Raw genomic sequence first — 15,502 nt, 5'->3', positions numbered from 1 at the left:
GAGGAAAATGGATACATCAATTCAATAATACAATCTACGGGACTCTAGCTACGTTCTACTATAAAATTAACGGAATTATATTTTGTACAAAAAACGAGTCAACATATTCTGCATTATTTTGAGTTTATGTAAACGATAGAAAATGAATTGAGCCTGCTATAACCTTTCCTTTCCCTCATTTAGCAACGAAAATGACTCTGGTGTACACATCAACATTTACAGCACAACTTGTACGTTTTGATTGCGATTTTTCCTTACAGACTCATTTTCCAAAGTTCTATACAAATCCTCTGGATGCAATTCGAATCCAACCGATGTAGGTTAACCGATATTTTTTAAACCAACTTCAAAACCCCATAATACGTAGAAAAAGCTTTGAAATATTCAATTATAGGGTTGCTAATTAGGGTCACTTAGTGTAAAGACTAAGAAGACATACCTAATGATCCCAGGTCGAGGAGTCAAGAAATTTGAACTTGGGTAGTACAATTTGGAATCTCTTTAATACTAATTTTTATCGTTAAATACCTTTTTCTTTAGGATATAGAACCATTATTGACCTCAACACAGAATATTGAAATGGTTAAGAGAACAGTGAAATAAAATACATTGGAGTGATGAGTATCGATTTGATATCTGTATAGGTGGCAACAGAGTTACGTAGTCCGTGAAAGAAATGAGACTTTTATCAATTTTATCTTAAAAGAAAAGTTGAATTTTCAACATATGTTATAATGTGGGGGTCTACGTCAACCAAAGATATCGGGGAAATATTTTTATCTTCTTAAAAACATTTTTTACACATAATACAAAAAACTTCGAACTCGGAAAAGGATTTTGACAAGACGAAGCTACATATCATATGTCAAAAACAGTATTGAAATGAATTTTCGTAAAAATATATGGGTGTGAAGCAACTGAAAATTCCATGGCACAAATATTGAAAAGTACTTGCAATATCAGTTGTTCATCAAATCTGAAGGTGAAGGTCCAATTATTATCAGCTTTTTCCTTAAATAAAATTTGTAATAGCTCTTAAAATATTCAATGAAGAATGAGAAAACTTTTTATAAATTCATTCTGGTTATTTACCAACAGGATTTCTTCTTCTGGCATGTTAGTATCTAAAAATTCACAAGGTGAGCTAACGGAGCACGTAAGATCTCGGAGAAACAAGTTCAGGCTTAGATGTTTTTCTACCTTTTCTAAATTTTCATTCCATTTCATCCACCTCATCCTAATATAATTCATAAATAAATAAAGATTGATCTGAATGGAATTAGAGCAAATGTTTTGCGGATACATGAGATACAAGAAGATCGGAAATACCAGATGGATAAAAAGCTTGGAGTCTCATGGGAAGAAGGAAACGAAGAAAACCGAGAAAATCTTGGTAAGATAATGTCGATGAAGCAATAAAGAATTAGAGAACCGACGACTAGAAAGACAGAAATAGATAGACAGCTTGATTAAGAAGAGGAAGACAACAATAAAATGGACAGTGAATTATCCATTAACAATTTCCTATGATTGAAAATATAGAACAAAAAAAATGAACCGAAAGCTTTTACGAAGTGAAAATTTGAATTAAAAGAAATATTGACAGATATTTCAACTCAAGGAACGACAAAGTGAGTAACAATCTGTTTATCTACTTTTTTTTTTTCAAAGTTCATATGTACTATTGGAATTATTCATTTTGCACATTATTTCGAGACACTACGTATAGTAAACAGTTGAATTTGTTGGTATTTAACGGCACCAAGGGAGGCTGGGGTTCAGGTCATAATTGGCATGCTAGTTATATGCGTCCAGACTCCAAATTATGAGGGAATGCAAATTCCAGACACGTTGAATCTGGGAAATGCACAGCTAACTGTCGGTAGGGTCTGCAATTTAACTCTGTTATGCCTAATCATGTCACTTGTTGCTACTAAAACGCCCGTCGTTTATTTTTAAGCTTTGTCGAGCAGAAGAGATTCACAATGAAATTCCGTTTTAACAAGGTAACGCAAAATAATACAATCGTTGTGCATTTCGATGATTATTTTGCATAATATTTCTCCTTTATTCTTTTATTCACCACCAGGACTACAATTTTGAATATAAAACCTCAAATATTATTAAGTTCATTGACTCTTGGATATAGAAATGGATAAATTTTCGTTTTAAAGGTTTCTCTTTATCTAAGTATGGAAAAATTATTAGTATATTAAAAATATTAGTATTCACAAGCAATTCGCGAAAAAATCTGCATTATCAATAATCTAATATACAGTTGATTCCATAATTTTCTTTTCGAAATTCTAGTACTTCATGGTAGAATTTCCGGTGCCAATATCACCAGCAAGCTGCTCAATCTACCCATCAATTGAGCAAGCCAAAACAAAAACGAAGATCACAATTTATAAGGCAATAATCAAATCAATAAAGACAGACAGTAAAATGTGACAGCTGAAAAGGCTTCTTGGGTGTTAATATCATCGATAGATAAAGAGCAAATTAATAACAGGAACCTCCGGGTCACAAAAATATAGAACGAACGAAACTGAAGTGAAGCGACATTCTTTAACATAACTAGGCATAGAGGCGAAGAAAGAATGACCAAATTGTAGAATAATGGTGTGGAGGAAAAACTGTACCAACTGTTTGCTTCAATTTAATTATTAGCACTTTACTGTATAAAATAATGGTTACTATATACTAGAATATTTGCGTAATGTTTTTCATATTTATTTACACTCTTTCTAATCGTGGGGAGAATCGATAAACACTGTCTTTTACGTTCTAAATTTATTAAAATACTTTACACTACTGTAACTTATGATATAATTCCCTTATCACAATCACTCAACTAAATTAAATAATTTATTTACTTTGCTAATTAGTTCTGTTCACAACGACTATTTATTATATACTAACTAAACTGCGCTGCACAAACTTCTTATATATCCCAAAAGAATTCTAAAAACTTCTAGAAAATAAAGGAACAAAACAAATATTTAAAGGGACATTCCTAGGAATTATTCAAAAGGAATAATGTATACGAGGGCTTCTTAAACTGTGAGTCGCGACCCCCAGGGGGGTCACGAGACTACTGAAAAAGGGTCGCAAAGATCTGATGCTTTTCAATCATTATAAATAAAATTTTAAAATTAGTATACACACTACGTACAAATATAAATACAAATAAAAATCATACAAAATACTATTGTAGTTTTATTATAACTATTTTTTGAAAAAAGTGGCAATGCAAAATGGAAGTAGCATTTAAAATAATAAATACAACGCGCTCCTCGATTTTCAACTGAACGTTTATATAGAGGAGGGGGTCGTTTAAAATTTCCTAAGCTTGAAGGGGGTCGCTATATAAAAAAGTTTGAGAAGCCCTGATGTATACAGACCACCACTTATAATAAAAAGTTATATAAAAATCAAATATCAAAGGAAGGGGGCCGGTGTATTTTAGAATTCCTGATATTTTAATCGTACATCAAAAGTACGCTTTCGCCGAATTTTAGAATTCTATAATAGCCGAACAGGGCCGGCTTAAGAAACCATTTCGCTAACTTGTTTGTAACATTTGTTTTTAAATTTTGAAATATAAAATATTGAAGTCAATTTTTTTGCTAATTCTTCATATAAAGTTGCTTCCCAATCTTCAGAATAAACGTTTGGTTTCAAATTTCACCAAAATCGTTCAATTGACTTCAGTTGAGGTACATTAAGAATATCCCCAAGTAAACAAAATATTCAATTCCGCAAAAGCTTCCACAACGTCCTTTGCATATTGACCAGTTACTATATCCGGCCAAACACAAAATTTCTTTTGTTATGCTTTTTCTTCATGAACTGCAATAATCTAAATCTAAAGTTATAATTTCATTGAGACTGCCAGTCATATGCTTTGGTTAAAAAGTCTACATATGAGGTTTGACAGTCGTTTTTTTTGAAATAGATGTGAAAACAGAGATCCGAGAAATTATAATGCAAAATTTAGGTGCATTGATTATATTGGATGATGATAATATGAGGTTATTACTTTCCATACGAGAGGAAATCACGCATTTGATCTACCAATATCCAATTTGTGGACTACTACACTATTCTCAGTAAATTAGAGCGCGGTCAAAGAGAAAGCGATGGCGCTCGCGTCAGGAATTATTTTAGACAGATGACACGAGCCGCGTCAACAAAACTGTTTCCATTATAAAACGGAACCATACCTTCACAAACTCTTTTCCATAAATTTTAGAGATTACAGAATTTCCAGAAGGATAAATGTACGATGAACCTTTTGCGTCTTTTGAAATACACTCTTGAATTTATTTCTGAGAATAATAAGTCTCATTATTGCCGTTACTGTCAAAAGTAAAATAAAACTCGCTCGATAAAGATTCCCAATACTTTAGCGGGAGCAAGCTCGTTGTCACTGATACTTCTAGGTTTTGATTTGTTGCATCTCAGAATATTTGGGTGTCGATTTTCGTTCCCAGTTTTCTATAACCTGCTTGAACTAAAGCTTATCTTCTCTTTTGTGGCATTTTTGTTATGTTTTTTGTTCTTCAAATCTTGATTTGGTTCTTGGCAATTGTTTCACTTCGCTCATTTTTTTTTCAGTTTCTCGGTATAAATCAAAAAATTGGTTAAACAAATCGCCTCTAATTTCAATTTATTAATAAATCTTGAGCATTCGGTGGCATTCTGTTGACTTGAAACATCTTGTATATACCAAATGAAATTATTTGAAGAAGTTATTGTTCTAATTTTTGCTTCAAAGTGGTAACGAACTTGAACCCAGTAAGAGAAGATGTCCTTTGATTACAGAATTGACGAATATTTCTTATATGAAGGGGAAACAACTTTCCGCAAGAGGGTGATGTGCAATGAAGCGTCGAAAAGTGGTAACAACTTGAGGAAAAATCGGTAAAATAACTTGCAGATTGAGATTCAAGATAGATACGGAAATTTTGTTATGAGTGTGATTTTTATGAACTCATAAGTATGCGCGATTGTAAACAGGAAATCAGTAGAGGAAAGTGAAAAAGGAAAAGCGAAAAGGATATTTTAGAATATAAATATAGAAAATATTTGAATTGTGAAAAATTAGAACGAGATGTTTCAATTTTCGAGTCTTGTTCTTTATAAAACTGCTATTTTTGTTTTCAGTGCGTAAATTGGCACATTAGAGTGTGCTGGTCGAGGCCAAATATCTTCTCAAATCTACTAAAAAAACACGAGATACGAATAATATTTTTTGTACAACTATGAAGATGAATTTACATCGTTTGGAATATATCGAAAATAAATATTTCCAATGCAATTTTACATGGTTTTCTGTCCTTTTAAGCAACTGTTGAATTGAATATTTGTCATTTTCATACATGTTATCAATTCTTTCAATACAATTTCAAAACATCCATTGATCATTCTTTGCAGTTACTCTAGAAACGGTTTGACTGTGTTTGCTCGCAGTTGCTCCTATTTCCAGTTATTTTCAAAATGCTGGATCTTGATTATGATAGTGATACTTAATCAGATATAACTGAGGAAGCAAATGCAATAGTATTTAATATGTTACCGTCATGAATATGACCGTTTTCGTGAATGTAAAACGTGTAGAAAAAGTTTCTGAAAATGTGATATTTTCAGTAAAAACCAAAAATGATGAAATCCCCTATGTTATAAAGTGTATACATTGAAAAAGTACATTGATTGTTAAGGAAAATATTTGTTTAGAGTCTCGCTCGTAAATAAGAACAGCGTGGGATGCTAAGGAAAGCTTTATCATGGGATAATATCAATAAATTTATTCAAGATGTGATTGATACAGGTTACTTTTTCAGGAAAAAGCCTGCAGCATTACATCCATCCATCCATAATTATTTAGTTTGGGTTCCATACGCCCGATTACCTTGAAATTTTAGTATGTTGTGGAGAAAATTATGCTGATTAATTTAATATATAGGCTCATACTCAAAATATTGTACGAATTTTACGAGATATCCGTGATAACATACCTTGTTATAAAGGAACTATATCCCATTATCATCAGTATTTTGGTGATATTTCTATTTAAATTTATATAGAAATTTCTATTTATATAGAAATGAAGTATTTATTGAAGAAAATGTCCCGAATGTATCCAATATAAATGATTGTGTAAATAAATAATTATTGTTAGAAATTGATTTGTGTCATTACATTAGTCGTAACTAATTATATTCAATGTTGGAGAGGATTGGGGGCGGGGGGTGTTAAAAGATAGTTTAAAATTTTTAACAGAACCAACCCCCCGCCCCTAATCCTCTCCAACATCAAGTATTTGCAAAATATATCAGCTAATCAAGATAGTGTACATTTTCCAATGTTCAAACCTTAAAAACTATGTGAAGGAATGTTTTCCGCACCCAACATATATATTATTTTCCAGCATCAAAAACTATATAACATACTCAAATTTAAAGGAAATCGGGCATATGCAACTTAAACTAATTAATTACCGAAAATAGTTTGTATAACAAAATTGAGATGAGATATCCTGAATCTTCTCTCATAGTTTTGTCTCTTAATTGATCTCTAAGGCTCGCTCCTTCAATAGTACTCAATGTTTTAATCTCTTCTGCAATCATCACAATTTTCGTTTTTGTTGTATCAAGTTTCTCAACTTTCTCCTGCATATATAATATCTGTGGACATATATTTGTTGTTCCATATGAGGTCTCGCGGATAACCAAAAATCCTTGGAACCTTATTTACTTGGGTACCTTCTATTATGAGTTGCTAGCCCTTGAGATCTCTTAAGTATGTACATTGCATACACTAGTGAATGGGACAGTCGTTGACAGCTAGTTTACATCTTGTAGGATCTCCTGCTAATTAATTCTGTTTTTTTTTCTGCAGATGTTTGCATATAAGGTTTTCGGCTGTTGTTTTGAACCGTATATTTGTGACATTGTGCATTAAGTTGCTGAAAAAACTCTTTTTTTCTGTCTCAAATGGTACCGTTTCGTTACTCTTAACCTCGTTCTTCAAAAACTTCAATAACGACACAAAATAGTCGCTTTTTAGGAATTTTTTTATTGTTAATGATGAATATTATATCATGCGTACCCCTAAATACTTATGTCATTTCTTTGACAGTCAAGTTTTACGTCTTTCCTTGCTTTGGAGTCGGTTGATTAAGTGCAGTTCACTTGTCCGACTGTCGATTGGACTTCAATATGAAATGTTTCATTCATTGCCACATATCGACGTCAATAGTAGAGATTTTTCACGTTTGAATAGCTCAAAACACTGCTCAGAATCATTAATTCATATTGTTTTTGATCGATAGTGACTTTGCGTGGCACCTACTTCGCAGAGACCTTTCACATACCCAATTCAAGTTATATCTGGTGAATGGAACAGTTGTTCACAGCTAGTTCACATCTTCTGCTAATTGATTCTGTTTTTTTTTCTGCAGATATTTTAAGGTTTTCGGCTGTTGTTTTGAACCGTTATATCAAACGCTGCAGGTCATCCTCGTTTTAGGGTCGTCGATGTAGTATCATATCTTTATTGATCATCGTTCCATCTTGTATTCTCCAGAAACTTCTTTTACGCTAACAATAATGGGTCCAGACTATCACCTCGTCGAATTCCTGTTAGTATTAGAGGTTACGGTAAACCTCTGTTGAGTTTTGCTGCTTTTATTGGGCTTTTCTATTACTTTCATGTATTTAATCTATTCAATTATAGTTAACTGCCATAATTCAATCTTGTGCCAAGAAAAAATCGTGCAAATATTGTAACAAATGAAAATAACTTTATTGAATTTTTATCCCATTTTTTGGAACGTTCATATTGCAAACTTTTTCTTTGATGCAAACAATATCCAGTTCTGTTCTATCTGTTATACCGGCATAATAAAAGGAATACGGAAGGATAGGAATGTTATTTTTGAATATATTTGAATGAAATGAAGCCGTTCAGGCATATACTTATTCCAAGTTTTTGCGTTTGCGAAAAGGTCTTCACGAATGTTACATTCTGATGCGAATGTCGAGGTGGGCACATATTATTTACCTTTTAAGAGAAAAATACGATTTATGGATTCATATAAAAATTGATCATGAAATTCATAACATCCTCAAAAATATGGATACGAATCTGAAGTTTAAAGGAAACAAAATTATCATATAGAAAAAATATTGGAGGGCTTCAAATATATGGGTGATTCCGTTCTAACTGTGATTTTTTGTATTCAAAATTTCAAGATTTTAAAATTTAACTTTTCTAACTTTTTTATGCATATTATTCATCTATTTTACTGTAAAAATAAAACTCTAAGAGGAATTTACTACAACTTCAAAGTATCACGAGCAAGACACAAATGTCGGATTTTGAGTTCCACGGTACTGACTCATTTATCCACGGTACTGACATGGTAACTTAAGATATTAAACAACAAGTGCATCAATTTTCCTCAGTTTGATCATAAACATTAGAATTTATAAGGTAATTAGTTTAAATCATTTGTTACGACAAAAAAAATTAATAATTTATCGGTAAATTCTAGGAATGGACATGACACGGTACTGACATGGTAACTTAAGATATTAAACAACAAGTGCATCAATTTTCCTCAGTTTGATCATAAACATTAGAATTTATAAGGTAATTAGTTTAAATCATTTGTTACGACAAAAAAAATTAATAATTTATCGGTAAATTCTAGGAATGGACATGACACGGTACTGACATTCAAGTGATGTAGTATAAGTTTTCTTTAAGTGGCAAGTTATATTGTATAAAAATAATGTTTAAATATCTTAAGAATTATTCAATTAACACAAAATTTTTATTAATTGATTATTAATTAATGACTAGTACAAAAAAACAATACAGGACATTGAATATCACAGTTAGAACGGAATCACCCATATAGAACAACGATTCCGTTACTAGCCCAGAGTAGTTTCTGAAACTCATTCAGTTACGTAAACGATATATCACCGAACCAGTTGTAGTGTCTTTCTTAAATTCTACTAGTTACTTTTATCACTTGATTCTCCCTCAATTTACCATCAAAGACTTGAAAAAGGACATCTCAATTGTCCAAACAAAATCCTAGCCTGATAAACGTGGTAAATATATATATTCTTTGACTTGAAAGTTAACGAATCACGAATGTCAGATTATCATGAACAATCTCAACTTGTTTCGACAACCATTGGTTACTTTAACATGTTGAGATGTTAAGAATCATAAATTTTAAGCAGGAAAATCAAAAACATTGATTGAGGAAAAGAGGTATTGCGTTTGTGTGAATCAAAATATCATCATGCTATGAAATTTGAAAACGAGTGAGTTTTATTCAGAAAATGAATATGAAATTCATCATTTTTAATATCTTGTTTAATGAAAAGCTTTTTATGTGACTATTGTCAATGAAACTTATTTAAAATAACCTAACCTAATCTAATCTAACCTAACCTAACATCTTGTATGTTTTAAAATGAATAAATATATGCAAAAAATATATTAGATATTTCTATTGATCATTAAATATCGTCATCATCAAGTTTGTAGACTAGAAAATCTTTTCATAATACGACTTTTCTTTTACTTTAAAATAGGCATCTGTTTCAGCGATAACTTCTTCATCAGCGCGTAATTTTAGTCCGGCGAGCATCCTCTTAAGGTCTGGGAAGAGAAAAAAGTTTCTGGTATACAGATTTGGAAAATACGATAGATGTGGAAGCAATTTGGACCCAATTTGTGCAATTTCATTATTGATTTGAGACACTGTGCATTGAGTTGATGAAACAATAATTTTTTATTTCTCAAATGGTACCGTTTTTCTCAACTTCTTTCTTCAAAAGCTCCAATAACGCTACAAAATAGTCGCTTTTTAGGGATTTTTTTATTGTTGATGATGAATATTATACCATGCGTACCCCTAAATACTTATGTCATATCTTTGACAGCCAAGTTTTGCGTTTTTCCTCGCTTTGGAGTTGGTTGATTTAGAGCAGGTCACTTGACTGACTGTCGATTGGGGCTCCAATATGAAATACTTCATTCATTACTACATATCGACGTCAATAGTAAAGATTTTCCACGATTTAATAGCTCAAAACACTGCCCAGAACATAAATTCATATTGTTTTTGATCGATAGTGACTTTGCAAAGACCTTTCGCATACCTAAATATTCATTCAAGTTATATCCAACACATTGATATCTGTAGAATTTTAGCTCAATGAGTTTAATCTGACGGTCATCGGAAATTTATTTTTTGAACATTATTTAGGTTTTTATTGATCAAAGCTTTTTGAGGCGTCCCCTGCGTGCATCGTCCGCGGTACTCGTTTCGTTTAAACTTAAAGCAAACCACGTTCTTAAGGGTTGATTTTACTAGGGTGAAGCCTTATAATCAAGTCAAGTGGTGACTTCTATAGTCTTTTTTTACAAAAAAGCAAAGCTTTGTTAATATGTGATGTTCTTTTTTATACATTTTCTAAAACCAACAAAAGCTGCTTCACTCAAAATGCTACAACTCACAAACTGACAATACTGAAGCTGTCAAATCTATACACGTATATTCTGAATGCTGAGACTGAATGAAAATCATATGGATTCAATGCAGATAGCGCCATCTAGATGTAAACCGATGAAATTTTTCAGCCCGTCTAATAATAAAATGGTCGATTTTGTTTACAAACGTTCTCATCGTTAATAAATGAATAAAAGTATACCATCTCTTTTAGGAAGTATCGTTTTTGAAAAGTTTAAAGTAAAATAAACAAGAGATATCACTTTCTAACATCACTATTACGAGTTGACATGAAATATATCCATTATCATAATGAGATAACTGTTAATTTATTGTAGCTCACAAGAATTTAAACGAAAAAAAAGCGTATTCATGAAACGAATATAACGTGCCACCGAATAGTTCCATTTAAATTGTTCGTTTGGCTAGAAAACGTAATTTATGGTATAACAACCCACATTTCCCACATAAGTTACTTTCATATGCATATTTGTGTCGTATTGTTCTACATTTTTTCAATTGAAGTTTTTTTTTAGCAGTTGAAACATAAATATAAGGAATGCTAAATAAACAATTGCCGTTGTTCAATGATTTAAGTGATTAAATCAAAAAAGTGTCATATCTATTTCAAATAAATGTCAAGTTATCAGAAATCAAATCTGTAAAAAACAGCATATTTTTCGTCTCATTATACCAACACCGACGCTGTCTGACGCGCGTTTCGATAACCAAGTTATCGCCTTCAGACTTCAAACTAAAACCTATTGATTTGACCTAAACTGTAAACTGAGCTGTAAAGAATAAGCCCTTTATACCTATTCAAACTATTTTACATTTAACAATCTCAATGCTTCCAAATGAATCCAACGAATAATTGTCGGATCAATTTTATAACAATTTAACATTGTTTCTACTTATTTCATGATTATTACTGGCGGCGTGATGGGCAATACCCGATTTTTTGGTCCAATTATGTTTTAAACGAGCCATATGCTCTTTAAATCTAATATGAACGCGTCTCTGAGTCTGCCCAACATACTTCCTGTCATAATTATTACAGATCGCCACACAATAATTGTTTTAATGTATTTCTGTATTTATAAACCAATTTTGAGCGCACTCTATTGAAAATTCCTCTCAATTCCTTAAGACTGGAAAATACCGAGGAAATTACTCGTGTTTTTCATTATGATTTTGATAAAAAGATGGTTTCAGAGAGAGATTTCATGAACCTATATACAATTATCTTATCAAAACCGCTGAGTTCTTTTCTCGTTGTAACTTTTAATCTTGAGTAGAAAATGAATTTGACGATGTACCAGAAATTGGAAATTGACATTTTAACCGGGATATACCTGTAAGTAGCGGTGCTTTTCCTATATACCTCATATTGAGAGCTTCTTGTCTTAGTAGAAGTCACTTCTTATACTGGAATTAAATAATTCAATTCATCAACTTGCTTTTAAAAAAACCATTTATTTATCAAACTGAGGATTTAATAATTTAAAGTTACAATTAGTTTCACTAATATGACTGGCGAGCTAAACGAATATCAAATTGAATGAACGAATTATTAGTTTTACAGACTTTTTTATATATTAGTTCTTATCTTATAGAATAATAATCATAAGGTTAGATAAATATATTTATGGTTCATTATAGTCACATTAATAATAAATAATTGAAGACAACACTTTGATGGGGTTGAAGTGGAATCTATAAAACTGACAGACAGACTAAACATAGACAAATTTATAGCAACGATAATTCAATGAGGCTAGAGTTCATAATAATAAATAAATAATTGTTAATGATGCGCCGCTGTGAAGAGGGTTGTTTTGAATTACTTAGCTTTAGCATAGATTTTATACTACAACTACTATACATATCAAAATAATTCATTTGATATTGTCTTAATATAAATTATAAGCTCGAAATGAGACTAACCTGAATATTCTTGTTGTGCTTTAGCCAACAGAGAAGCGAATACGTGAGTATCAATTGTCCTAGCAGGCATTTCTTCTTCGCTTGAACTGTAACATCTGTCTTGCCATTCTAGACTTCTTTTTCTTCTGATTCCCGACATGGGTAAAAGTTTTTTTCGATGTTACGAATAAAAGATGTTTTTTATCACATTTGTGGAACATTCATCTGGAAATAAAAATATATTTGCTTAAGCTTCTTTTAATCATTCTAGCCGTAATCTTTAAATGTTTAAAAAAAACGTTATTTATGTAACAAGTATGTAAAGTAGCGTTTTTCGACGGCAGTTCATATGACAATATTCACATTCGTCTAAAAAAGGACTTTACATACGAATAACATACAATTTTTTTCTACTATCGAAAATTTTATCAAAATACGGAAGTTTTATGGTAATTTCCGTTATAAAATATATTATAGTTTTATTAATATTTTGAACATTTGAATTAGAACAAATCAGCAAACAAATTTATGTTATTAGTTTTGTCAACTTTTCTCTCTACATAAGTAGAAACATAAAAAATGGCATCAGTTCGACTTGAACCTGGGACCTCCCGCTTATGAGCCTTGTATTCTAGCCACTACACTACGGAGACCTTAATAAAACATTTTTAACGCACTACTGCTTGAAGTTTGTTTCTTTACACGTCTTTACAAGTGTGTCTGAAGTACGTACTTTATGCACGGTAGTAGAAAAAATATATTTTGACATACCAATCAAACCGTTAATATTGAGGAGGAAAAAAGTGTTTTTGGATAGAATTTTAATAATTCAAATCAACATTAGAAAGTTTTCTATGAAAAAAGAAGGAGTAAGTATTCCTTTGGTAAATTATAGGTTAGTAGACTCGTCTCCTAATATATTTGTTGCTGTCTTGAAGTATTTTTTTGACTCGTTTCAGAGAGTGAGTTCCTCCTTTATGTGACTTCTCTCCTTATCCATTAGATGAATTTGTGGTTTTTAGACTTCTGAATACAGGAAATATGATATTTTTGACGTAGACTGTACTTTTTTCAGTGTTGTTTTGTTTTTATATGTTCAAAACGAGGTTCTGTATTAAATCTCATAGTAAATCAACTAATTCTAAGGAATAAACACGGAACTTGAACAGATATTCTTTGCTGTGATGCTCTTATCAACCCAGAAAAAAAATCCCGAGCTTTGACTTAACTGAATAGCCTTACTTCAAAGTCAGCGGTGCCTCGATGATTCTCTAGCTTTGGACAGCTTCCAAGTGTAAACGCTGAAGATACCAGTGATATTATGAAAGTTTTACATAAGCAATTAGGACTGAAAAGGCCTCTGTATTCTTGCTAAAAGTAAATTAGCATATATTTGAGGTGTATAAACGTTTCGGTTTTGGCGAGATATTCCAGATTTAGCGTGGGGACAGCAATATGTCCCGCTTTAGAAGTTTGATTCAAATTTTGATGTGAACTTCATTGAACCATTCTAGCTGTGATATCAAAAAAAATATGATAAATCTGGAAAGTTGATGTATTAACCATTATTATCAACACAAGAAGACAAATCCTGGGAATAATTGGTCAATGAAATGTTGGAGGGTTTTACCAAAAACTTTCATGTGATAAGGATCATTATTAAGCGTAAAAACACTACCTGGAAGTTCTAGTTCATATATATATATAGTACATTAATTTGTAATTTGATTTCATATACAAAAAACAAGTCATGATTTACTACCTCAAAACCGTGAAACAAATTTCAGTTTTTATTAGTTGGTTTCTTTGTTGCTCCATTTGTTAATTTCATTGTATAGACAATCGTCGTTCTGTTTTCCTTACACCTCTTAATGTTAAGCTAACGTCACCGTATTCAAAAGCTCAGAATATTATTATATTTTTTCCTCGTTAAAGTCAAATGAACTCATTTTTTAAATACATTGTAACTCTGAGTATCAATCAATCCAGTATATACTGTTAACTGCAGTAACAGAAAAGTTTTCTACTGCAGAATTTTGCAAGCAGAAAGAATAATTAAAAATATTTGAAACAAAATTAACAAATCTCCAAAATGTATTTGGTATATTGATTAATCAATAGAGTGCAATAATTTGATAAAATCTGGTCCTTTGAACAAAATAATAATGGACTGAATACTGCTGTTCAGTGGATTGATTAATTGACTGATAATCTCACCAAACCATTATTGAGCACCAAATTTAGAAAGTTTAGAGATATTTATGGAAGAAATAATAATAAAGTTGATTATATATACACAAATAAAATTAACTGTTGCTCCGGAGGATCTAAATTCGACTTAGGGTGTTACAAAGATCGTTTTAAATTCATTGGTAAATTCGGCCAAAAAGTAATACATGCTAGATAGGTTAGGCTCCAATTCGTATAATCGGCAGCTTTATGAATTTCCATTTTAAGCATCTAGATCTACCTAGATATTAGATCTACCATTAATGATTTTCGATAATTGATGCATATAAATATTTTCTTAAGCGCAGTAATAGTTTAACGCGGTACACCAGAAGATACATGAAAACTACTACTGGTTTTTATTTACATGACTTTATCTATGTTCAATCCATAATAAATCAACTTGTTCTAGGGAATTAAGAAAAAACTAGAACAGATATTCTCTGCAGTCAATGCAGTCAAGCTCTTATCAACACAAGAAGACAAATTTAAATTTAAATCCAGCGGCGCCTCGAGCATTCTCTAGCTTTGGACAGACACCAAGAACAAAGGCTGAAGAGACCAGTGATATTATAAATATTTTACATAGGCAATTAGGATGAGGCCTCTCTTTTCTTGGTAATAGTAAGCATATAACTGTTGTTGCAAATAATTAGTCAATGAAATATTGAAGGGTTTAACCAAAAACTTTTTTGTAATAAGGTTCATTGTGAAGCACTACCTGGAAGTTGATTGATTTGTAATTTGATTTCAAGCACATAAAACAAGTAATGATTTACTGCCTCAAGATCGATAATCAAACTTCAG

At 31.5% G+C, this 15,502-nt stretch overlaps 1 protein-coding gene and 1 long non-coding RNA gene across 3 annotated transcripts in view; one reads left to right on the top strand and one right to left on the bottom strand.

The window, feature by feature from the left end:
* LOC130893827 (teneurin-a) overlaps positions 1-15,502 on the bottom strand; it is a 572,912-nt gene that overhangs the window by 515,320 nt on the left and 42,090 nt on the right. For both annotated transcript variants that reach the window (XM_057800233.1, XM_057800234.1), the window contains exon 2: positions 12,488-12,691. In XM_057800233.1, the coding sequence (XP_057656216.1) occupies positions 12,488-12,626 (139 nt within the window). In that variant the 5' untranslated portion in view covers positions 12,627-12,691. The remainder of the gene's footprint in view (positions 1-12,487; positions 12,692-15,502) is intronic.
* On the top strand, positions 1,350-2,720 carry LOC130893828 (uncharacterized). Its single transcript, XR_009059253.1, has 2 exons — positions 1,350-1,631; positions 2,311-2,720. It is a non-coding gene; the product is annotated as an uncharacterized LOC130893828 (long non-coding RNA).

Source organism: Diorhabda carinulata, chromosome 5 (assembly GCF_026250575.1).
Source record: "Diorhabda carinulata isolate Delta chromosome 5, icDioCari1.1, whole genome shotgun sequence".
Classification (NCBI taxonomy): domain Eukaryota; kingdom Metazoa; phylum Arthropoda; class Insecta; order Coleoptera; family Chrysomelidae; genus Diorhabda; species Diorhabda carinulata.
The sequence above is the reverse complement of the archived record's forward strand: the minus strand, read 5'-3'. Positions and strand labels throughout refer to the sequence as shown.